Source organism: Acinonyx jubatus, chromosome E1 (genome assembly GCF_027475565.1).
Source record: "Acinonyx jubatus isolate Ajub_Pintada_27869175 chromosome E1, VMU_Ajub_asm_v1.0, whole genome shotgun sequence".
Classification (NCBI taxonomy): domain Eukaryota; kingdom Metazoa; phylum Chordata; class Mammalia; order Carnivora; family Felidae; genus Acinonyx; species Acinonyx jubatus.
The window spans coordinates 12,887,625-12,913,289 of NC_069397.1; the positions used below are offsets into that span (position 1 = coordinate 12,887,625).

A 25,665-nucleotide genomic window follows, 5' to 3' on the forward strand; every position below is an offset into this window, starting at 1 on the left:
GGACGCTCAGCCAACTGAGCCACCCAGGCGCCCCTATTTTATTTTTATTTTTAAGAGAGAGAGGCAGACATAGAATCCAAAGCAGGCTCCAGGCTCTGAGCTGTCAGCATAGAGCCCGACGCAGGACTTAAACCTGTGAACCATGAGATCATGACCTGAGCCAAAGTCAGACTCTTAACTAACTGAGCCACCCAGGCTCCCCGACAGACTCTGTTTTTTATGCTTTGGGATAACTGGTGAAACTCTATAGTAGAGTTAAATGGGATTGATTTTTTTTTTTTTTTTTTTTTTTAATATCAGAACCTATTCATTGGTGATTTAAAAAGAAAGATCTTAGGGGAATAATCAGATACAGGAACCTATTCGCTACATGACGAAATTCCAAAACTGGTAGGTAGACTCTTCCCTGTGAACAAAGCAAAGGAAATTCAAAACCAAAGCTCCTCTACCCAGGACCATGGGGGCTGAGCTAGGTCAACATGGAGAGCCTGTGACCTGGGTCAGGTTGTGAGCCAGCCGGGTCAGGTTGTGAGAAGCTCTGAAAGCCGGGCTGAGAAGTGTGGACTTCATCTCCAGGCGACAAGGAATGGTGGAGGGTTGTGGGCCGACGCTAGGGGTAGGGAGACTGGCAAGGGGCCACAGTGGGGGGGGGGGGGGGGAAGGGGCGAGGCTGAGGTGAGCTTGGGGAAATGGGTAGGGGGACGTGGCTGAGAAATTGTGGAAAGTAATGGCTGTGTGAGTATGTGTGAGAGTGTCTTCCTGAGTGCGTGTTCTGACCCCTGAGGTCCCTCTGCCCGTGGTGTCCCCTGAACAGGAAAGACAGGTGTGGCGAAGGGGGCAAGAGCCTGGAGCTCCCCGGCGTTCAAGAAGATGAGGCTGCATCCTGAGCCCCTGCATGCGCCCAGGGCCGCCGGCAGCACGCTCATCCCACGCCTCCAAAGGCCCACTGCCCTCATGCCGACAGTCGCCCCTGCGGGCAGGGGGCTGAGGACTGTGGCCCCTCTTCCGGCCCTCCTCCTTCTATCATGCTGCATGACCTCAGCGCGCAAGTCCAGGGACAGGACTGGAATGTTTGTCATCTGGGGCTTGGGGGGCGGGGCTCCCGTAAGGCCTTTCTCCTTATCCTGGCTCTCCCTGATGGGATCCATCCTATGGGAAAGAGAGGTACCCATGGTGCCTTAGAAACACCACCTGGCTGCTTGGCAAGGCAGGAGGTAGGAAACCAAGGTAGCAGGTGGAGTCCTGGCTTACCACCATAGCAGAGACCGCCCACGGGGAGCCAGGCGGGCCTGGCTCACTGCCTCATGCGCATGGAGAGCTGTACCTTGCCCACCTCAGAGGGGGTCCTGCCAGAGCTCTTGTCTACTGAGAATGCTGACATGGAGGCTCTGAGCCCTCAGTGGGTATTCCTAGGCCTCAGGGAGGCAGGGGCCAGCATTGGAGAATTCAGATTCCTTTTTTGCTGTCTTTTACTTTTGTTTTTAATGTCAGGAGTGGAGTGGTGTAAAAGCCTGCTTGGGAACACCTAGAAAGCTCTCCTACAGCTTTGGGTGGTTCCTGGCACACTCCTCATTATTTGGCAGCCAGGTGGGATGGACTGACCTTCCTTGATTTTGTCACACTCGGCGCCACCGGGAGAATGGGTTAAATGAAAGCTTCCGGCAGGGGCCTGAGCCAGGAGCACCCACCTTCCCTGCCCACTTTACTCCCTCCCCGTGTGGCTCCCCTGTAGGAGAGACACCAGGGGCTGGCTGACCAAAGGCTCTGGACTCACAGGGCTGTGGCCTTGCAGATGCTGATGTAACTGGAATCCAATCTCCGACCCTACACTGGCCTACCCATCTGGCCCCAGAAGCTGCCCTCACGTTCCTACAATGAAGGACAAACTGCCCAGGTTGGAGGCAGCACTGGAAGCGGGACCCTGGTGGGGTGTGCATGCTGGCAAGTGGCCACAGAGAGGTGGGCCTCCTGCCACTGCCTCACCCCAAAGACAGTTGACATTCGGCCTGCTCAGAGCTGGTGCACTGGAGCATGTGTGTGGACCTGGCCATGCTGGGGCAGACTTTATCTTCTCCCTGGGATCTGTGCCTGGTTGGCTTGGCACTTACTGACCAAATGCTCAAGAGATTGACCCCAAAGGAAAATAAAGCAGGACTCAGATACCTCCCCTGAAAACATGGGCTAAACACGGATTTCAGTTGCCTCCGTGGGGTTCCTACTGCAGGAAGGCGGGCACTGAGAAGGAAAGGGAGGCTGGGCTGGAGGAGTGTCTGTGTCCTGTTCATCTTTGTGCCTGTGGGTATGTGTCGCGCCTCCACGCACACACGCATGTGCGTGCCCATCTGCTGCACACAGCACACCTGCATGTCTCGCACTGGCACGTGCATCTGTAATATAGTTTCTATGTGTCTTTAAGGCTATGAGCAGAATGTGGCCCATTGTCAATGGGCCCACATTTCTCCCTGGCCCCTCTGCACTAAGGCATTGTAACCCAGGGCTTAAACAATAATTCGATACTGTTTTTAAGAACACTTTTTCAGAGTTCATGGGAGGCTAATCACAGATCCACAAGTTTCCTTGAGCATCTCTACACTGGGGCCCGGAGGGTGGGAGTTTCAGGGGCCTACATCGATTGGACCTGCCCTCGCAGACCTCAAAGGTGGGCCTGGCTTCATTGCCCACGTGAGCCTGGATGGGGTGCTTACCGCATCACTGAAGGTTTGGGTTAGCATTATTGCTTTTGAATGTAGCACAAATGATAAACAAACTCCATAAGAGTGTTTAAAAAATTAACTTCCCAGGAAGTGAGTTAAAAACAATAAAAGCCCTTTCTTGAGTTCAACAACAGCAACAACAACAAACTGTGTGTACATTTTCAACATCGGGATGTGTGCTCTTTCTCACCAGCTGGATCGCTGGCTTTGCTAGTTTTTCTGCAAGGGTCTGAAAAGGACAGTGGTGAGAGGCGCTCTGGAGGGAGGCGAGAAAGAGGAAAGGAGGGAGAGGGAGGGAGAAAGACTGGCTCTGGAGGGTGAGGAGCTACAGTCCAGGATGTGGCTCAGGCTCTGGAGCAGGTTCTGTGGCCCCTCCTTGGGAAGAACACGATGTTTAGGAGCCAATGGGCTGCCCATGTTTCACAGGGGCCCAGGGAGCCCAAGGTCAGGTCTTTGGGAGCCATCCCACTCCTCATAGAGCAAAAGTCCCAGTGGAGCATCACGGAGTCTCTGTGACATGAGCCTAGTGTCTTTACTGTGGCCCCTTGGCCTTGAGCACTGCTATGGGCTCTCTGGACCCTGTAGCCTCCTGCTCATAGTAGCCCCCCCATGGCCATCATGAGCAGTCATCATTGAGGCCAGACAGCCTTAAGCTTGAATCCAAGCTTTTGTTTCAATAGCTCTGTGTGACCTTTGGCAAGCCATCGGAGGAGAGGAGTCTCGGTTGTCTTATTGGTAGAATGTGGAGAACAGCAGCACCTCCTCGGGGGGTTCTTGTGACATTAGATGAAGTCCTGGTGCCAAGCATCTGATACAGTGTTGTGTATCTAGTAAGGACTCAGCAAGGGAGGGTCTTAAAAAGAAGTTTCTGTCTCTGGAGCTGCCCGGAACCAGCCTTCATGACTATGGGCTCAGCATATCCTGCATGATTGGTATTTACCTGTCTGTGGAGTTCCCAGCTGGGTAAAACTGGAGCCCACCAGGAGACCAAGCCAAAGGCTACCCAGCCTGGGGATCAGTTTTTCCGTCTGAGGAATGGATACCAAAGTTTCTCCTGCATGTTTCCTGGTCATCCTGTGATGGTCCCATGAGGGACTGTACCAAGCCCTCTATGAGAGGGACACTGGTAGCCAGGCAGAAGTTTCCCAAATGCCGAGACCAGTAAGTAGATCTGTTCCCAGTTCTTCCCCACCATCTCTCACTTCCTCACTGAGGAAGACCACTGGCCTTGGTCCTTAGGACTCCAATCCATCCTCTCACTGCCTGCCAGAGCAATCTTCAGGCACCAACCTGGCCATACTCCTCCCTCTCAGAACCCTACCATGCTCCTCCAGTTTGAGGCCCCTGCCATCAACCCTGCTACCCTCTCTGGATGGTTTCCTAACCATGCCCCACACTCCATTGAGTCCTTACTCCCCACAGCTCTCCAGACCCACCCACTCCTCTAGCACACCGCCTTCCCTCATCCCTGCCTTTGCTTGTCAAAGTCAGTCCCACCTTCAAGGGGTTGGTTCATCCCTGGCATTGGTCACCAAGCCCTGGGCCTGGGTATGACAGGCCAAATCATGCATAAGAGCTTTGAATAGGACCACCGGTGCATGACACCATTTCCCCACAAGGACAACCACTCTAGGAGGCACACCGTGGTAGGGAAACTGAGGCTCAGGAAATAGTGTCTCGCTCCGTCACATGGCAAGCCAGAGAAGAGCCAGACTAGAGCCCAGGTCCCCAGCCCACCCACCCCACCCAGGTCTTCCCACATCAGCTGCCAGGAAAATGGAGAACCCTGCACAGGGTAAGGACATCTAGGAAAACCAGAGACAGAGGCTGTACTTCTAAGCCTAAACACAGGGGAGCTGAGCTGAGGCCAGTGGTGTCCAACTGAAGGCTCGGGGCCAGTCTGGGGTTTGCCCTTGGAGTGCCCTGGTTACGTGCAGAGAATCTCTTTGGGCTCTGGGACCCATGGGCACTTTGTTTGGTATCTGATCTCCCCAATACTTATTATCCTACGTGGTCTCAGTCTAAGGTAGAAGAGGGAGGAGTGCTCAAGGCTACTGCGGGTTCCAATTTTCCCAGGGGGACACCCAGACATATACTGGGACCCATATAAACACCCCACAGATAATGGAGTCTCTTACACACAAACACACGCATGCCTGCACACCCCTTGGGCAAACAAGCAGGCCTGCTTCCTGGGCCATTGGGACCCTGCCGAGAGTGGCCAGGGGAGCCATGCAGTGGGTGGCACTGGACTCTGGGAATCAACTGAGGCCCAGAAGGGTCTGGAGAAAGGCTTGTTCTCCCTCTCACCGGCAGTACAGAGCCCTAGTCTGCAAGGACTCCCTGCACCACTCCAGCCCCCTGGTGGACTGGGTGGCCATGGCTTAAATGACCATCTTCTTCCCAGGTCCCCTCCCCCATACATACACAGACCTGGCTTTGCCCTCTGGGATTTCAGACCCATTTATTTCTCCAGCTAGGACAACCCAGGGAACAAAGTCCGTATCCTCTCATTCTCCAGGGCAGCTGCCAATCCCCTCCCAGGTTAAGCTGACCAGTTTGTCATTAGCCCATCCCAGCTTTGTGGTCAGCCTCCCTGCCCTCCCCACTGCCTGGGCCCCCACCATCTCCAAGTCACCTCCTCTAGGAATCCATCCCTGGTCCATAGCCCCTGAGACACCCTTGGTATGTGGTCTGGTGTCCAGTCCTTCTCCCACAAGACTGGAATCAGGGCCCAGGAATTGCAACCTCATCCACTGGCTGAGTCACTTTCTCAACTTATATCTGCCCATTGACTGTTTCACCATGATGAAGACCGTTCAAAAAGCATCTCTCAGCTGAATCACAAGATGGGGCCTTCCCTCTGGGAGCCCCATTCTCTCCACCTGATCTGTAATGAGGCCTTTCTCTGGCCTGTATATCTCTGGCTTTTTCCAGTTCCCTGTTGCTGCTCCTCAGCCTAGCAAACTAGCTCAGGACTCCCCTGTAGCTATAACCCAGATTTCCACCCCTTTGGCTTTCCAAAGGCTACTGCCCTACACTCCAGGATATGTGGGAGGAAGCCCCTCCTGCTTTCTCTCTCAGATGCCCTCTGCTGTGGCTCTTTCTTTCCTGTTACTGACTGGCTCACTCTGCCCCATCCCCTGCAAGATCAGTCACTTTCTTAGCCGTGGTCCTTGCAATTGGCTGCTGCTGTCTGCATTGAGGATCTTGTGACATTCCCCTCCCTGCCCCCCCCCCCCGCCCGCAGACCTTTGGTCTCCTCAAGAGCCCCCCACCCCCCATGGCCTGGACAGGGCTCTATGCTGAAGGAACAGAAAGGGAACAATGGGGAGCTGCAACACAGGAAGAAGCTGGTTAAACCTGTACACTTGGTCTCCCCCAGAGTCCAAGGGACCATCCCTAAGGTTCTGGGGCCTTCACAAAAGAGGATCCCCTCGCCGTTCCCATCTCCTTTTAGGCAAGGCGTGCCAATATCCACCCACCTTCCTGGGAAACCTGCCTCAGAGCTGAGAGAGGGCTCCCAGCTGCCGTCTCCCCCTCCCATTCCCAATTCAGTCTAGATAGTAGTTATCAACATGCCTACATGCCAGGATCTCCTAGGGAGCTTTGAAAACACCCTGATGCCTGGGCTCAACCCTCAGAGATCTGATTTAACTGGTCTGGGAGTCATGATTTTTTTTTTTTTTTGATTAATAGACTTTATTTTTTGGAATGTTTTAGGCTTACAGAAACTTTGAAAGGAAAGTACAAAGAGAGTCCCCTGTTATACCCTCTCAACCTCCTCTCTGGCCTCCCAGTTTCCCCTGTTAGTAACATCTTGCTTTAGTGTGGTACATTTGTCACAAATGGTGAGGCAGTACGGACACATCGTCATTAACTAAAGACCACAGTTGAGAGTTTACTCTGTGTTGTACATTGTATGAGTTTTGACAAATGTATAATATCATGTCTCCATCCTTACAGTTTGGTACAGAATAGTTTCACTGCCCTAAGAATCCCCCATGTTCCACCTGTCTATCCCTCCCTCCCTCCACCCTCACCCCTTACAAATCCCCAACCCCTGGCGACCACTGTCTTTTTACTGTATCCATACTTTTGCTTTTTCCAGAATGTCAGAGAGTTGGAATCATACAGTATGTAATCTTTTCAGCTTCCTAGCTTCCAATCTTTTCAGTTGATTTTTAAGTTTCTTCATCAGTTTTAATTGAGATGTAATTGCCATTTAATATAGTATGTTTAAGGTGTACAACATATTGATTTGATACATTTGTACTACAATATGATTGCCATTGTAGCATTAGCTGACACGTCTGTCTCTTCACATACTTATCATTTCTTCTAGTGGTGGGAACAATTAAGATCTAGTCTCTTAGAAAGTTTAATATTTATAATAGTTTTGTTTTCTATAATCACTGTACCGTGTATTACATCTCCAAAACTTATTTATCTACCAGTTGCAAGTATGTATCCTTACCTAGGTGATTTTAACAAACAGTGATGGTTGACATGGATAGCCCTGGTCTAGAATTTGGTAAAGATGGGTAGTAGATCTGTGGCTCCATGCTTCTAAATATAATGTGGACAAAAGTCTCACTTTCTTTAGGTATGTCCATCCATTCACCCCATCCATCCATCCATCCATCAATCCATCCATCGTTTCAGTATATGTCCAGGGCCTTCTATGACTAGACACTGACTTAGACACTCAGCTAAATCAACACTTTTCCTGCTCTCATGGCTCTCACAGTCTATTGCAGGCAACAGACATTAATCAAGTTGCCACGCATGTGTGTGGATGATTTTGAACTGACATGAGTGCTGTATAGGAAAGGCTTGTTGTGGTGGCTTTCTAAGAGTAGTTAGGGAGGTTTCCCAGAGAAAAGGAGGTTCCAGCTGAGATCTGAAGTTGAGGAAGAACTAACTAGGCCAAGGGGGAAGAAAGAAAGCTCCAAACAGAGATCCGGTTGTGCAAGAATCCTGTGGTAAGAGGGAGCATGGTGCTTACCAACTGAAGCGGAGATGTTGGGAGTGAGGAGAACAGTGCATAGTGAAGCTGGAGGGGAGGCAGACCTGGATAATGTGTATTGAAAGGATCAGTCTGGCTACAGTGTAGAGGAGGCATAAGGGTGAAGGAATCAGAAAAACAGAGAAATCGGTGGGGGGGGGGTGGGGAGGGGGAAGGCCACTGCAGTGTCCAGACAAGATAGGATACAATGATAGCTGGGATGGAAATAAGCTGAGGAGCAGTAGCCAAGAGGATGCAAAGAAGCAGACGGACATGAGGGAGACGTAGGAAGCAGAGGTGCCTTGAGATATTCAAGGGAAGATGTGCGGTAGGTAGTTAGACATGTGGATCTGGAGCTTGGAGGAGAGGGGAGAACCAGAGATGGAGATGTGGGTGTCCTTGGAGTATGGTTGGCAGTGGAATTGGAAGCCATGGATGTGATAAGATGGCCTAGAGTGTGAGCATGGGGTGAGAAGAAAGAGGGTCTAGGATTGACCCATGGAGGACTGGATAAAGAGGAAGAACCCAAAAAGGCATTGGAGCAGGAGGGGCAGGGAAGGTGAAAAAGAAAAACCAAGTGTGGCTTTATAATGGAAGAGTGTGTGCAGTTTCAAGAACTAGGGAGTTGCCATCAGTGTCCATGAGGCTGAAAGGTCAAGTCAGATGGAGAAAATGAGGGATGATAGTCCTTTCAAGAATTCAGCTGTGTAGCAGGTTGGGGGACATGGATACAACCCCCTCACCAGGGCCAGCTGCCTCATAACCCTTCTTTTAACCGTGGAAATTTTTCCTTAACTAACAACCTGTACATGTTCCAAGGATAGACATGAACTTGGTGGTGTGGAGCATGAGGTTATGTTTGCCCAATTTAAAACAGCATTAAAGAACATCTCTGAATAGGCATCACATCAGGTCAGTGGGCCATGTTACCAGTTCTCGGGTAGCATTTGATTTCACCTTAGAAGCTTATATTGCCTTTTAATGGCTTTTCCTTTTGTTACCCTAGGAGAGGTATGCTTCTATTATTTTTATTCCCCTCATCCCTGAATGGGAGAGAAAGAAAGGAAAGGGTGTGGCCAACTTCAGTCAAAGAAAAAAAAGAAAGTGAATTCCATAGAACACCCTGTTAATATCCTCCCTTTTCTCCTAGCCTCCATCTTCACAAACTTTTCAAAAGAGTCGTCCATAACTTCTCACATTGCACCATTAATCTACCTTCCCCTTCATGGACATTGGTCTCCTCAAGGTCACCAACAGTCAACAAACCTCTAGACCCAAGCCAAGTTCCACCACATTTGCCACTTGATCACTTCCTTCGTGGAACTCCCTATCCTGTCTGTCCCAATGTCCCACTTCCCTGGTTTCCTCTGTTAATAAAAAATCATCCAGACTTGGACATAGGAAAAAGGAATAGGAAAAAGAACTACACTGATGTCCTCTCAGTGTAGTGTCAGGTGTTGTCCAACCTGCCAGTTCCAGCTGGCGATCATCTGATTTTCTAGGGATGTGTATCTTTGCTTGACTTCTGACTTATTATTGATTAGGGTATTTTACAACTCTGTAAGTGTAGAGGCTAATTTATAGGAGACTTATAATGAGTAAATAATTCTTGTCCAATAGCAATGTAGGTATTTTCTGCCTGGTAGAAAATGGAACCCCAAAGGTTGCACTTTCTTGCCTTGTGGGGCATTAACCTGTCTTGTTAAGTTCATTTCAGTATTCCTTTGACCAACTCTGTATTCATTCTCAAATTCTCTTTTGAACTAGTCTTAATATCTTATTGATGTCCTCATTCATTAACCAGTGAATAAAAACTTTGACATGTGTTCATTTTATACGTAAGTCATGTTTTTTGACTTTTTTGAAAATTATTCTTTACCCCTCCTAATTCTGTGGCTCCACCGCAGCAGGCTAACACTGAGGACAGAAGTGAAGGTGGTGAGGTGGGGATAAATTATGTGAACCCAAAAAGGATAGGCACAAAGGGCTTTCCTGGTAGGAGTCTAGGAACCTTGATGTTTGCCTGATGCCCTGGCTTGCTCTGGATTCCTAATTCTTCTGCCAGCTAGAGCTCCGCCAGGGGACTGGTTTTCCTCTGAACTGTGCTGAACTGCAATGCCTGGATCCTCAAGCAAGAAGACTCCTATGCTGAGGGGAGAGGGCCTACCCAGCTTTATGTGCTGGCCTCCTGAGGCCAGAGTTGAGGAAGGATTGCTTCCTCCTCTCCCCACCCCTCTCCCCTTCAGGCCTAAAAATAAGTGTAATGGTGGGGTCTGTAACTGTCACCCAAAGCTGGCCACTCCAAGCAAAAAATGTCTTTGAAATGTTCTTAAAAATGCATGCATATGCATTCCATGCATTCAATCCAGTGTTGTAACTATTGTCACCAAGCAAAACTAGCGCTCTAAAGAGCCCCACCTTGTGTTCGTGCTGTGATACAGCCCACATTTAAGAAAAACTTTGATGTGTTGTACACCTTCCGTTGGGTCCTGCATCTACATACATCATGTAACCCTCACAATCTCCTTTGAGGGGAGGTAAGAAATATTGTCCCATTTTACTGAAGATTTTTGAAGGGTTAAGTGGCTTGGCCAAAGTCACACATGGTGCAAGGGGCAGAGCCAGTCAGTTTGGAACCCAGGTGTATCTGATGCTGATCATATTCTCCCTTGGTTTATAATTATTTGTTCCTCCACCGTCAGAGCTGGTAGGACCTGGGAGACCGTAGGAGTCCACCTACGCCCTCTTCAGATGGGAAGATAGGACCCAGTTAGGGGCCAGAACTAGACCAAGGTAACACAGGGAGAAAGGTTAAAAATCAGGACTCAAAGCAAAAACTGACCAGTGGTGCCCTCTGGAAGCCTAGAGGACTCTCCCTGTCTCCCAACCAGGCTGTTAGAAATGTTGCAAGAAACCATGCTCAGGAATTTACAGTGGACTGAGCCCTGGGGAGTCAAGAAATTGGGGGTCAAGCTCTGGGCTTTGGGCAGTTCACTACCCTCTTGGAGTCTCAATTTTTATGCATGTAAAATGGGCCAATTACTGGGAGACTTGAAAGAGACAAAGGTTCTCAAGACAAGTATGTTGTAAACCTACATATTGCCCAGAAGTGATAGACCAAGGCTCACTCTGGGCTCTGGAGCCAGACTCGGTAGGCTCAGGTTCAGGTTTTATTCCTTAAATAAACCCTTGAGTAAATTTCTATGCCTCAGTTTCCTCATATGTGAAAGGGTAATAATGACACCTATTCAATAGAGTTGTATGATTTCAAGCACTTGGAACACTGACATGTAATGCTCTCTCAGTAAAATTGCCTTTTCTAACAGGTTTACTGCTCAAGGCATAGCTATTCTCTCAGAGCGGACTACACCAATCTCCTTCAGGCCCCGCCCCCTCCAGCAGGCCCCGCCCACGTCTTCACTCGAGCCCGCCTTCTCTTCACCAGGTCCCGCTCCATCTGTCCTGGGTTTCTCCCGCCACTAGGGGGCGGCAGCGCTGAGTAGGGGGGGCGGGGCTTCTAGCCGAAGCAGGTGACACTCTAGGGAGCAGCGGCGGCTGCTCTATGGCCAGTGGCGGCGGCGCTCTAGCCGGCGGGTGTGCGAGGCGGGCTCTCAGTGGTGCGGCCGGCGGGCGGCTATGGCGGCCGTACGGGGCCTGCGAGTGTCGGTGAAAGCAGAGGCCCCAGCGGGGCCGGCCCTGGGCCTCCCGTCGCCTGAGACGGACTCTAGTTTGGAGCGTGGCGAGCCGGAGCCCATGGAGGTGGAGGAGGGCGAGCTGGAGATTGTGCCGGTGCGGCGCTCACTGAAAGAACTGATCCCGGTACGGGCGGGGGGCGGGGGTGAGGAGGAGGTCGCCAAGCTAGTGTCCCGCGGGGGAGGCGGCCGGCGCCTGGGCTGAGGGAGTCACCGGGAGCGAGCGCTCAGGGGACGGAGGCGCCAAGCTCGAGGAGAGACGGGCAGCGGGAGAAGGGACCCCAGGGCGCCCGGAAATGGGTGTTGAGGGGGCTGGAGAAGATGGGGGAGCGGAAGGGGGTAGTTGAGGGCACCCCCTTTGCTGCTTCTCTGAGCCAGGCTGTGCAAAGGGGTGAGTGAGGAGGGGCTGGGGTTGTCTGAGGGCTTGAGATAAAGGCGGGGGGGGGGGGGCGGCAGGCGGGAACAGAAGGAACTGTCGAGTGACGCCGGTGTCCAGGTCTCCCTTGAGTTCAGCTCCGGTGGAGCTGATATTTGTTAAACATAGCACTCGCGGTTTCTCTTGGAGGGTTGGACTTGTCAGCAGCAGAAACTGAGTGTTTCTTTTGTGACTTCAGAGGCATCTTGTCCTCATTCCAGCTGCTCTGTATAACACCTTCACCGTGGCCCCAGCATGTGACCCTTAGTGAGACCAAAACGTAAACGAACCAGCAGTGGTCCGTCTTTCATCACAAGGGGGTTGGTGAGAGGCGTTTTGCTTTTGATTTGGTGGGTCTGGTTCTTAGGGCTGGTCTCAGTCCTGCATGGCTCTTCTCATGTACTTAATTTCTCATCTAACATGAACTACTTTTTACCACATGTCAGCAAGTCTGGCTTTTAAACTGAAATTATGGAAAAAGGTGAAGATAGAAATCACTAAAGACAGCAAATGATAATGACTCTGGTAACAACGTAGTGGCATTTTACCATTTACTATATCGTATTGTTTAAATATTACTGCAGTTGTGAAGTAGGCATCATCCCTTTACTCATTCAGTGCAACATGCAATTCTTGTGTCCCTATTAAACTCTCTACTGGAGTTTATGTTTCGGTTGGAGGACACAAAGAATTTCTAGCAGTGGTAAGTGCTATGAAGAAAGTAAAACATATTAATGGGACAGAGTATACAGAAGACAGAGAGGGTGTGCAGTGTGGGAAGCCAATGGGATAGGATGGTCAGGGAATTCCTCTGAGATAGTGATATTTAAGCTGAAGCCTAAATGACAAAAAAGGAACCAACCGTGTGCAGATTTGGAAGAAAGTGTTCCCAGCAGGGGCAACAGTAGGTGCAAAGGCTCTGAGATGGGAACAAGATTGTTTTGTTGGAGAAACGTTAAGTTCTATAGAGCAAATGGGAGAGCATTTAAAGAGTTCAGGTAGGTTGGCAGATACCATGGAGGAGACCCAGCCCAGAGAGACCAAAGGAGTTGTACAGTGTCATGTAATCAGTGAATGTCAGAGCTGTGACTTGAGTCTTGGGCTTTGAAGTCCCATCCTCTTTTCATTGCACTGTACTGTTTTCCCAGGAGATCTAGGTGAGTCTGGACTTTCTGCATTTTGGTGAGGAGTTGTGCTCCACCTGGTGGCATGACATGATGAATTTGTCCTGTGTGGGTTGGGGAGATGAATGAGTATGCCTTAACTTATCTTGGACATTTTTCATGGAAGCCTGTAGATTTTTTTTTTTTTTTTACCTAAATACCTTCAGCTGATAGACTTAGTTAAGGGTTGGGACAGGAGCTGATCTAGAAAAGACTTCTTGTTAGAGGGGTTGATTGCTTACTACCCAGAGTCGCTGAGACAGGCTTCCTCATAATAAAGGGTTGTCAGGGTGAGGAAGGATTGCTGAAAGGAATGACTATCCCAAAGGAATCTGTTGCAGAACTGGTGTTTTTAAAAAATTTTTAATTAAAAAAAAGTTTTTTTAATCTTTATTTATTTTTGAGAGAGAGTGTGAGCTGGGGAGGAGCAGAGAGAGAGGGAGACACAGAATCCGAAGCAGGCTCCAGGCTCTGAGCTGTCAGCACAGAGCCTGACGTGGGGCTCGAACTCACGAACCACGAGATCGTGACCTGAGCCGAAGTCAGACATTCAACCGACTGAGCCACCCAGGCGCCCCATGGAACTGTCTTTTATCATGAGTTTTTCCTCAGTTGCTGTTAGCATTTCTCACCCTTCCCCCTCGTGTTAGGACACAAGCAGAAGATACGAAAACAAGGCTGGCAGCTTCATCACTGGAATTGATGTCACCTCCAAGGTAAGACAGACCATAATTTATTCATTTTGCTAAGCAAGTGAACTCCATGAGCTTGGTCCCCAGGACTTGTAGAATAGCAGTTATTCTTTACCTCCTTTTTTCTTTTGTTGGTGGATTAAAACATTTCCTTAACTTAAATTTTGTGTTACACAATGATGCCTTCATGCCTCCTGAAAACATCCGGGTAGCATTTGTGTTCTGGCATTTATGACAAGATAAAATCCATGTACCTAGTTGCCCATGCTTAACCATGTCTGGAAAAAGTTCTGCTCTGGGAATGCTTTTTTTGTGTTTTGTCCACTCTTTAAAAATGTGTATACTGATTCCACTTTATATGAAACAAACATGAAAAGTACCTGGCATATAGTAGGCCGTTAGTAAATATCTTTATTCTTTCACCGGTTGCAGGCTTAGAAAAATAGGATTTCCTGATTATGTTGGCTGTCTAAATTTTGAAGGCCAAGTCAGCCGAATTACTCAGTACCTGGGAATATTGCCTTTTATCTGGTGATTACTATTACTAGATTACCAGCTTTCCTGTAACTCTTCACAGAGCCAAACCTATTATTTTCCTTATTACAAACAGTACACATCTGTCACTTTAATTAGTGACGTCCAACTTAGACATTCTTTCTGATTTTAATGTGTGCAGTTAAGTTTAGGATAGAATTTTGAATTGTAATTCTAAATAATAGTACTATTTAACTGTATTTGCTGTATAAAAACAAAAAATAAAAATAAATATGTCATGCTCACCTTTTTATATTTTATCTGGGTCTCAATCTGTTTCAGATTGCTTAAAGGCCAAAAGAAGGAACTGATCATCTTTTAGACAGGCAAGAAAATGGAATAAAGTGTTTTCTTACTGTAATTGAAAAAGCGGTAGACTGTGCTATTCTTGCTCCTGTACAGTTTGCCATTATGTGAAACGTGTGGGGGAAAAGATGGTAGCCCCAGAATTGGTACTTCAGGTTACTAAGGGAAGATAGGTTAGTTGTTTGCAGCCCTTGAAGAAAATTAGCATAACTATTGGGGAATAACAAAGTGTTGCTGCTTCACCAATCCCCACAAGCTTTCTTGTAGTCAGACCTTCAGCCAGGGTGGCAAAGTCAATATACAATGAGTGAAGAGTTCCTGGATCTGGATTTATTTTAGCTCTTGGAGAAAAATTTATGAAGCTGATTATTTTGCTTTTCAGTGAAGTATCAGTGCTGCTTGTCACTTACAGATGAAAACTGGCAATTCCATGGACACAAGCCTAGAATAGAGGAGAGAGTTTCTTTGCTTTGGTGTTATTTTTAAACAGGGAAAATGCTTTAGGGAGTGCACTGCTCAGGCAGACATAATGTGATAGGTGTGATTACCATGCTCACAGATGATGTGAAATGGGGGTGGTGGTTGTGGGGCCTGTAGAAATAGAACCAACATCAGATCTATTCCCCCCACTAGCCAAAGTATCTCCAACAAACCTTTTGACTTTTTTATACCTCAGTTTCTGCACCTGGAAGATTGGAGGGAGATTGTTCAGTTGTAATTTGTGTGATTCCAAATAACAAATAAAATGTCAGAGAACTAAAACATTCATTACTCATTGAGTCAAATACTCACTGAATTCCTACTATGCCCCAGACATAGCGATAGGCACTGAATCATGGAGGTGATTGCAAATTATCGCAGTGGTAGCGTACACTCTGCCAGTCATTGTCAATAGCCAGTTCTCTGCAAAAATTATTAAAGGCATGATGTTGCTTATTTCTTCTGATTTACTTCAGGGTTGTCACTGAATCGTTATGTTGCAGTTGTGATTTAACTTTCCTTCTCCACGTGTCACTTCTTTGGCCTTTTCTGTACCTTGTAGGAAGCAATTGAAAAGAAAGAACAGCGAGCCAAGCGCTTCCATTTTCGATCAGAAGTAAATCTTGCCCAAAGAAATGTAGCCTTGGACCGAGACATGATGAAGAAAGGTACGCGGTGTTTGGGGGGCATTTTTCTGCATTTCCCCAGAGAATGACCTTTCCCTGTCATGGCCTTGTGCTTCTGGCCTTGCCTTGCATGCCCAGTCCTCATCCAAACACTCCCAAAGGAAGGGACTTGTGAAAGCTCTGTGTCTGAAGTGACCTGTTTAAAGTTGAGTTGCTGTTAGCTATGTCTCAGATGTTATAGCTGGAAAAAAAAGATGATCTTGTTTGAGAAAGCCCAGTGAAGGTCACCCAGTTAATGGCAGAGCTGAGATTAGAACCTACACTTCTACAGACTCTTACTGATTTTCTGCTTTTATCCTGGAAGTATTAACTTCTCCTTGCCTGTAAATGTAGTGGAAGTGTATCACAGTGCCACTTTTTTTTAGGGGAGTCAGAGGGATACTGGGATTGGTAGGGAAAGCCATTAATACATCTGTTGATACAGGCTTGTAATTCTATTTTTATGTTTTGTTAGGGTAAATATTTTGCTTCCTAAAACTCACCATGAATTATATATAGTAATCTGCCCCAGTCTTCCAAAGCAATTTATGAATAACAGGAAAAAGTACTACTTTTTTAGTTCGCAACCTGTATTATTCCACTCAATGAAGAAAGTTTCCCTCTCTTGTATTTGCAAATTTGGGTATTTGTGAAGGGCTTAATAGACATCCCTCTGGATGCATTTTAAAGTTCACCACTTCGCAGAGAGTTTCTCTAGGCTTACTTGGTTAATAAAAGCATGTTGAATGAATGAAAGAATAGCTACTATTTTTTGGGAGCTTGCTCTCTTACCAGGCACTATGTTAATTAGCATATTACATACTCCTTTCTTATTTGTTTCTCACAACAACCCTCTAAGGAATATATTTTTATCCCTATTTTACAAAGAAGGTAACAGGCTCAAAGAAATTTAATAAATTCCCAGGCTTACGCAGCTAGTAATAAGTGGAGTCAGGGTATGAACCCAGGTTTCTCTGACTCTAAAGCCTTGCTCTTAATTACTCTGCTCTGTTGCCTTATAATATATATGATGCCATAAACTCAAACCTCCTGAGTCCATCCCAACGGACACCGTAGCTTGGATGCAGAGCTCAACTTTGGATACTGCTTTGCTCTTTTTCTGCATCATGAGTTCAAGTTGGAAATATGACCTTGCTTCCCTTGCCGACTGGGTTTCCAGGCATCCGCTTGAGTGGATTTCTGTTTTAGGAAAACTCCTTTGAAGGCCAAGGACAGCTGTGCAGCCTGGAATTCATGTGCATGTACAGTCTGGGCTGAAGTAGAGCTCTGCGGCTGCTCTCACAATTCCACCTTTAAGCACCATAGTTTCACCACCTGTTTACTTATAGTCCTGTGAACATTTCTTGTGATATCTTGTCTCTTATTCATGCTTTTCACTCTGCTGATTAACCCTTTCTTATGCCATGCTTTTTCCAGCTCAGATGTCACTTCCTTCCTAAAGCAGCCCTAATCATCCACTCAAATTTCTCTCCCAACTCTGTTGGAGCTCTTTAGGGTCCTAAGCCCTCCTAGAATTCAGTATTCATTTCCTTGTGAATGTGGGCAAGTTACTGAATCTTTTTATGTCTGTCTCCTTGTCTATAAAGTAGGAAAATGACACCTACCTGAAAAGGATCACTTGCAGGGTTAAGTTTTAAATAAATAAATAAAAAGTTGTAGGTAGTTTTTTGTTTTTTTTTTTTTAATTTTTTAATGTTTATTTTTGAGAGAGAGAGAGAGAGAGAGAGAGACAGAACATGAGTGGGAGAGGAGCAGAGAGAGAGGGAGACACAGAATCTGAAGCAGGCTCCAGGCTCTGAGCTGTCAGCACGGAGCCTGATGTGGGGCTCGAACCATGAACGTGAGATCATGACCTGAGCTGAAGTTGGACACTTAACTGACTAAGCCACCCAGGTGCCCTGTGGGTGGTTTTTGTTTTTTGTTTTTTGTTTGTCTTGTTTGTTTGTTTGTTTTTGGAAAAGCAGTCCTGATCTCATGGTTCTAAAGATATTTCTAAAAAGCAGTCGATCTGCTTGGGATGTCAGCCGGAGCAAGTTGTTCGTTACAACTTGTTTTTCCTCTAGGAGGTGGCATGCCCTAGGATAGTGTTGCTGAACTCTGGAGAACTCTGCTGCCTGTCCCAGATCAATTGAAGTCAGAATGGGAGGGGGGGTTATAAAGGTCCCAGAGATCATTCTTTCTTTTGTGTCTCTCCAGGTAATTCTAAATATGTACAGTCAGGATTGAGAGCTGTTATAGTTATGGTTAAGATCATGGGTTCTGAAGCCTGACCTGTTACTTTCCGAAGCGTGACCTTGGGCAAGTTATTTAGCCTCTAACCCTCCGTTTCGTCTTCTGGAAAGGCATATAACAGTACTTCTTATAGGGTTATTGAGAAGCTTTATTAAAATGTTACAGTTCTTAGAGTGGTATGACTGACGTATAGTTAAGTGCCCAATAAATGTGTTGTTATCATTATCTGGTGTTCTCCATATTCCAGGTAGTCATCTAAGTGGCCTAGCCTCTTGGGAGAATGGGGACATCGTAATAAGCATCTTAACTCCTAGAGCTACACCAGGTGTCAAGTTATTTTTTCTTAATACCAACAGTAATAAAAGTAAACCGTCACTTGATAAATGCTTATTATGTGCTGGTCATTCTGTTAGGTAGTCAGTTTACCCTTTGAACAATGCTGTGAGGGAAGAATATTCATCGTTTGTTTTACTGATGAGGAAACTAAGGGGTTGAGAGGTTGAGAAGCTTGCCCAGGGTCCCACAGCTAGGTAAGCAGCAAGGCTGGGATTTGAAGGCCAGTCTAACTGAGGCCTGTGTTCCTAATCCCTCTGCCAGCATTCAAGAACATAGTTTGGGATATGCTGTACTAGACCATTCTGCAGTAAGAGTTCTTGCTATTCTTGAGTGATTCAGTGTAAGCAGCTTCAGACTCCTTATTCCCAAGTTCAAAGCTCTCGTGGTTGGAAGGAGGACCTTAGAGGTTATCTAGACCAACCTCCTGCCCAGTGCTGCAGGCCTTTTGGCAAAGTTTCCAATGGTCATTTGGCTCTGCCTGAACATTTCCTAGTGATGGCACAAGAACTATTTATGAAGTGGTCGGTCTTGTGTTTGAATGTTTCCTCATGTTGAGCAGAAAGTGCTTTCTAGTAATTTCTGTTGGTTACTGTGTACCTCTTAGAACAACATTAAGTCCTTTCCTTATTCACACAGTGAACCTTCTGGTGAAGGGATGGGCAGCCTATGCCCACTTTCTTTATGTGACATGACTTTCTGGTCTTCTTCCTCTAGATTCTTTCCAGTCTCAAAATGCCCTACATAAGGTGAGGTGTAGATTCCAGATGGAGAGTATGGCAGGACTGTTACTCTAGTCTCTGTTCGAGCTATTTCATAGTATTGTATTACTCTTCTAGTCAACCTAACCATCCAGGGCTTTTTCCTAGGAACTGCACCCGTCAAAACAATCTTTCTCATCTTGTACTTGAGGCGCTTTAAAGAAGTTACCTTTTTATTTGTCCCTATCAGTTTACATCCTGTTGGTTTCAAGACTATTTCAGCCTGTTGAGTTGATTTTATCTTAACTCTGCCTTTAAACATTTTAGCTATACTCCTCACTTCGGTATGCATGGCTTCTGCATCCTTATCTTGTTGGTAAATCTTAAACAAAATCCATGAATTATTAGTCTTATTCTGTTTTCAGGTCCACATTTAATTTTGTTGTCATGAGAAACTAGATTATATGCTTTAATAAACTTGAGGTAGAACACCGTCTGTGGTATTCTTTGAATTTCTTGGTCTGGTGACCCTATTAAAAAAGAAAGAGATTAGTGTAAGCTCTTGTCATTTCTTATGGGAAAGACTTAGTTTCTTAAAGGATCATAGATTCTGAGAAGTTTTTTGTTTTTTGTTTTTAATTTCAGAGAATGACATTGATCATCTTTTCCTCTTTCTTTCCTTTTTTTTTTTTTAGTTTATATTTTGAGAGAGAGAGAGAGAGAGCATGTGCATGCAAGCTGGGAAGAGGCAGAGAGAGCAGGAGAGAGAGAATCCCAAGCAGCCTCTGTGCTGTCAGTGCAGAGCCTGATGCAGGGCTCAATCTCACGAATTGAACTGTGAGATCATGACCTGAGCTGAAATCGAGAGTTGGACACTTAACGACTGAACCACCCAGGCACCCCAACATTGATCTTTTTAATCTGTGGTTTGGAAATTCTCTTTTCCTCTTATAAAATCAGTACAGGATTAGTCCCTCTCAAGACTTTAAGGAACTTTACTCCCCTGCAGTTTTCTAGAGCTTACCTGATTTAGAGATTATTGTTTAAGTGTGAACTCATAGCTGAGTATGAGTCCAGTGCAACCAGGTGTAATTTTGGACTAGAAGATTTAAGTCTATTAAAACTGATTCTCGCTGTTGTCATCTATCTTAGGTTTTAGGTTTTAGGTTTTTGTTTTTGTTTTTTTAATTTTTTTTAATGTGTATTTATTTTTGAGAGACCGAGAGAGACAGAGTGTGAGTGGGGGAGGGGCAGAGAGCCAGGGAGACACAGAATCTGAATCAGGCTCCAGGCTCTGAGCCGTCAACTGACTGAGCCACCCAGGTGCCCTCTTGGGTTTTAGTTCTTATGTAAAAATAGCTGCTCTACTGTCAGTTACTAGAATAGCACAAAAGAGCAACAGTTCTGTCCTTTTTCTTGCTTCTCTTCCCAAAGCAGTGTTGCTCCAAACACTTAAAAACACAGCCATTAGCATTTTTGATAAGCCCGTTTACTCTGGACTTTAACCTTTCCTTCATTAGATTTTATACAATTTATATTCACCAAAGAAAATTAGGAAAGTAGAGTAAGAAAAGAGGTTGCCCGCAGTCTACCACCTAAACTCAGTCATTTTTGACATTTTGTGTATTTTCTTCTAATCCTTTCTGGGTAGGGGCTTTATTTTTGTTATTCCCTTTGTAGTCATATTGATTTTTTCCTTTTTGCTTGATAGCTGATCATCAACATTTTCCATGCCTGATATTAGTCTTCTAGATTTTTATATTTTTGATGTTCATTCTCTTACAGTAATCATTAGTAATTTACTCTTTATCTGTTTTCCGTGTTTGTTGTTTGGCAACTTGTGCTCACCTAAGCTCCACTGCCTTCTCTTTTTTGGAGATTGCCTCTCTCATACTCCAAGTTACTGTATTTAGTGTCTCCCAGAGTTTTTAATCATTTTTATCTGAGGTCTTAGAATTGGCTACTTTTTCTCTGGATTTTCCTTGAGTTTTGTGTCCTACTGTCTGTCATTCATTGTCTTATTTTCTGTTAGAAAATCCAAGGTGATGCCCCTCGCCACCTTGCTTATAGTTAGCACTCACGTGTCCAGTCCTCATTCCCCAGTGCATCTGTTCACTGCCACTTCAGCAATTAGCCCTTTCTCATAGGTTGGGCATAAATCTAGGCGCCTTTTTGTTTTATTTTAAGCAGTGACCTTGTCAGCAAGGTGAAGGAGTATTGAGCATTCTCCTTTGGCAGTCTTTCATCAACTCTTGAGCTTAAGGTTTCCATTTCCAGTGGGTCTTCCCACTGTCAGTCAGTTTGGTTCTCTTTTGAGAATGAACCTTTCTTATCCTCCAGATGACTAAGAGTAGTTTTTCTCTGCAATGATACGACTTTGCATCTTTTTTTTTTTTTTTTTTTTTTTGCATCTTTACCTGCTTCTTTTGAACAAGATTGTCCACTGTCCGTTTCTAGATTTGTATATAATTCTCTCTATTTTAAAATATCTGGGGGTGCCTGGGTGGTTCATTCGGTTAAGTGTCTAACTTTGGCTGAGGTCATGATCTTACAGTTGGTGGGTTTGAGCCCCATGTAGCATCTGTGCGGACAGCTCAGAGCCTGGAGCGTGCTTCAGATACTGGAGCCTGCCTCAAATACTGTGTCTCCCTCTCTCTCTGCCCCTCCCCCACTCATGCTCTGTCTCTCTTTGTCTCTCAAAAATAATAAATAAAAAATGTTGAAAAATTTTTTTAAAATACAAACATCTGAGGCTAGAAGCTTTGTTCTTTACGCTCTTTTCCTATCATTTTTAAGCTATTTTCTCCTCACACGTAGGGTTTTTTTTTTTTAATGTTAGGTTTTGATAGAACAGTGCTGTGATACTCTTGATGTTTATTTTTGTCATTTTTTTGGTCTTTATTTTTTCTGATTGTCTCATTTGTGATTAAATCCTTATTACCAGATCAACAAGTCTCCTACAAGGTATTTTCTCCCTGATCTTTATTCTTTTCCCTTTTTCATCACCAGGAGCTCTCCTGGTTGTTCATTACCTTCTTCAGAACCATGTCTGTGTTTCTCAGGATTGTTTCTTCAAAGTAATGATTTAGCTTAAAGAACTGAGAAGGCTCCTGTCCAATGTGTACATCCATCTCATTTGCATTTGGCCGCTGTTCACTAATTTTTTTAATTAAAAAAATGTTTTATTTAAATCAAAGTTAGTTAACATATAGTGTAATAATGGTTTCAGAAGTAGAATTTAGTGATTCATCACTTACATATAAAACCAGTGCTCATCCTAACAAGTGCCCTCCTTAATACCCATCATCCATTTAGCCCATCCCCCTACACAACACCCCTCCAGCAACTATATTTGTTCTCTGTATTGAGTCTCTTATGATTTGTCTCCCTCTCTGTCTTTATCATATTTTTTTTCCCTTTCCCTATGTTCATCTGTTTTGTTTCTTAAATTCCACATAGGAGTGAAATCATATGGTATTTATCTTTCTCTCACTGACTTATTTCTCTTATCCTAATATATTCTAGTTCCATCCATATTGTAAATGGCAAGATTTCATTCTTTTTGGTCACTGAATAGTATTCCATTGTGTATATATACCACATCTTGTTACTCCATTCATCAGTCAATGGACATTTGGGCTTTTTCCATAATTTGGCTATTGTTGCTAGAGCCACTATAAACACTGGGGTGCATGTGCCCCTTAAAATCAGCATTTTTGTATCCTTTGGATAAGTATCTAGTAGTGCAATTCTGGGTCATAGGGCATTTTTAACTTTTTGAGGAACCTCCATACCGTTTTCCAGAGTGGCTGTACCAGTTTGCATTTCCCACCAGCAGTGCAAAAGTGTTCCCCTATCTCTGCATCCTCGGCAACATCTGTTGTTTTCCAAGTTGTTCATTTTAGCCATTCTGACAGGTGTGAAGTGGTATCTCGTTGTGGTTTTGATTTGTATTTCCCTGATGGTGAGTGATGTTGAGCATCTTTTCATGTCTGTTAGTCATGTGGATGTCTTCTTTGTAAAAGTGTTTTTTCATGTCTGTTGCCCATTTCTTCACTGGATTATTTGTGTTTTGGATGTTGAGTTTGATAAGTTCTTTACAGATTTTGGATATAACTCTTTATTTGATATATCATTTGCAAATATCTTCTCCCATCCTGTCAGTTGCCTTTTAGTTTGGGGTTTGTTTCCTTTGCTGTGCAGAAGCTTTTTATCTTGATGAGGTCCCAGTAGTTCATTTTTGTTTTTATTTTCCTTGTCTCTGGAGACTTGTTTAGTAAGAAGTTGCTCTGGCCAAGGTCAAAGAGGTTGCTGCCTGTTTTCTTCTGTAGGATTTTGATGGTTTTCTGTCTTATGTTTAGGTCTTTCATCCATTTTGAATTTATTTTTGTGTATGGTGTAAGAAAGTGGACTTGTTCCATTCTTCTGCATGTTGCTGTCCAGTTTTGCCAACACCATTTGTTAAAGAGACTGTCGTTTTTCCATTGGATATTCTTTCCTGCTTTGTCAAAGATTAGTTGGCCATATATTTGTGGGTCCATTTCTGGGTCCTCTATTCTGTTCCATTGATCTGTGGGTCTGTTTTTGTGCCAGTACTGTTTTGATGATTACAGCTTTGTAATGCAGCTTGAAGTCTGGAATTGTAATGCCTCCAGCTTTGGTTTTCTTTTTCAGGATTGCTTTGGCTGTTCAGGGTCTTTTCTGGATTCATACGCATTTTAGAGTTGTTTAGCTCTGTGAAGAATGCTGGTGTTATTTTGATAGGGATTGACATTGAATGTATAGATTGCTTTGAGTCGTATCAACACTGAACAGTATTTGTTCTGGGGTGCCTGGGTGGCTTAGTCAGGTAAGCGTCTGACTTCAGCTCAGGTCATGATCTCGTGTTTTGTGAGTTAGAGCCCTGCATCGGACTCTGTGCTGACAGTGCGGAACCTGCTCCGGATTCTGTCTCTCTCTCTCTCTCTCTGCCCCTCCCCTGCTCATGCATTTTTTCTCTCTCAAAATAAGTAAACTTAAAAAAAAAGTCAATATTTGTTTTTCCGATCCATGAGCATGGAACGTTTTTCCATTTCTTTGTATCTTCTTCAATTTCTTTCATAAACTTTCTGTAGTTTTCAGCATACAGATCTTTGGCCTCTGGTAAAATTTATTCCTAGGTATTTTATGGTTTTTGATGCAGTTATAAATGGGATCGATTCCTTGATTTCTTCTGCTACTTCATTATTGGTGTATAGAAATGAAATGATTTGTGTACATTGATTTTATGTCCTGCAACTCTGGCGAATTCATATATCAGTTTTAGCAGTTTTTGGTGTAGTCTTTTAGGTATTCCTCATAGACTATCATGTGGTCTGTGAAGAGTGAAAGTTTGACTTCTTCCTTGGCGATTTGGATACCTTTTATTTCTTTTTGTTGTCTGATTGCGGAGGCTAGGACTTCAACACAGCATTGAACAACAGTGGTGAGAGTGTAGACATCCCTGTCATGTTCCTGACCTTAGGGAGAAAGCTCTCAGTTTTTCCCCATTGAGGATATTAGCTGTGGATCTTTCGTATATGACGTTTATGATCGTGAAGTATGTTCCTTCTATTCCTACATTATTGAGGGTTTTTATCAAGAAAGGATGCTGTATTTTGTCAAATGCTTTTTCTGTCATCTACTGAGAGGATCATGTGGTTCTTACCCTTTCTTTTATTAATGTGATATATCGCATTGATTGATTTGCGGATGTTGAACCAGCCCTGCAGCCCAGGAATAAATTCCACTTGATCATGGTGAATAATTCTTTTAATGTATTGTTGGATTTGGTTTGCTAGTATCTTGTTGAGAATTTTTGCATCCATGTTCATCAGGGAGATTGGTCTGTAATTCTCCTTTTTGTGGGGTCTTTGGTTTTGGAATCAAGGTAATCCTGGCGCCTCTGTTTACTATTGAACTGCTGGTCACTAAGAAGGACTTGCCAGAGTTTGTAAGTCTTGATATCTCTGTCTTCCTGAATCTGGCTGGCAGGAAAGCACTCACCTGATTTAGTTTGGCCATATCTACATGATTTCTAGTTAAACCTGGCTTGTACTCTTCAAATGGACAGAACAATAGGAGCACCTGGGTGGCTCAGTCGGTTAAGTGTCTGACTTCCGCTCAGGTCGTGATCTCATGGTTCGTGAGTTTGAGCCCCACGTCGGACACTATGCTGACAGCTCAGAGCCTGGAGCCTGCTTCGGATTCTGTCTGTCCTCTCTCTACCCCTTCCATGCTTATGTTCTGTCTCTCTTTCTCAAAAATCAGTAAACATTTAAAAAACAAACAAGACCAAAATGACAGAACAACAAGTATTTAAACATTTTATTTTTTAATCTGAAAGTATTCACCTACTTTTAAGTATTTAAGTTCATTTGTTTTAAACAGACATTGGGGGGGGGGGTCTTGGTGGCTCAGTCAATTAAGTATCCTACTTTTGATTTCTGCTCAGGTCATGATCTCATGGTTCATGAGATCCAGCCCTGTGCTGGCAGCATGGAGCCTGCTTGGGATTCTCTCCCCTGCTCGCTGCCACTCTCCCTCGCATCCTCTCTTTGTCAAAATAAATAAATAAGTAAATTGACATGAAAACGTACTTGGGAGTAATGGACATTGAATTCTTGACGAATTACTTCAAAGATGGGAGGGAGAGAAGGGTGAGGAGTTACACAGGCCCCAATTTTATATG

At 45.0% G+C, this 25,665-nt stretch overlaps 2 protein-coding genes across 6 annotated transcripts in view; both read left to right on the forward strand.

Annotated features, from left to right (window-relative positions):
- Positions 1 to 2,847, forward strand: part of CAMKK1 (calcium/calmodulin dependent protein kinase kinase 1) — a 28,505-nt gene extending 25,658 nt beyond the window's left edge. For all 4 annotated transcript variants that reach the window (XM_053211909.1, XM_027034735.2, XM_027034733.2 and 1 more), the window contains one exon: positions 815 to 2,847. Coding sequence is in view for 1 of the 4 variants with exons in the window: in XM_027034735.2 (XP_026890536.1) it covers positions 815 to 887 (73 nt within the window). In the remaining 3 variants the exon portion in view is untranslated. The remainder of the gene's footprint in view (positions 1 to 814) is intronic.
- Positions 2,848 to 11,316: 8,469 nt separating this feature from the next.
- NCBP3 (nuclear cap binding subunit 3) overlaps positions 11,317 to 25,665 on the forward strand; it is a 32,554-nt gene continuing 18,205 nt past the window's right edge. Inside the window, exons 1-3 of one of the 2 annotated variants that reach the window (XM_053211908.1) lie at positions 11,317 to 11,541; positions 13,643 to 13,708; positions 15,567 to 15,672. In XM_053211908.1, the coding sequence (XP_053067883.1) occupies positions 11,359 to 11,541; positions 13,643 to 13,708; positions 15,567 to 15,672 (355 nt within the window). In that variant the 5' untranslated portion in view covers positions 11,317 to 11,358. The remainder of the gene's footprint in view (positions 11,542 to 13,642; positions 13,709 to 15,566; positions 15,673 to 25,665) is intronic. The other variant, XM_027034711.2, reaches the window with a different exon arrangement.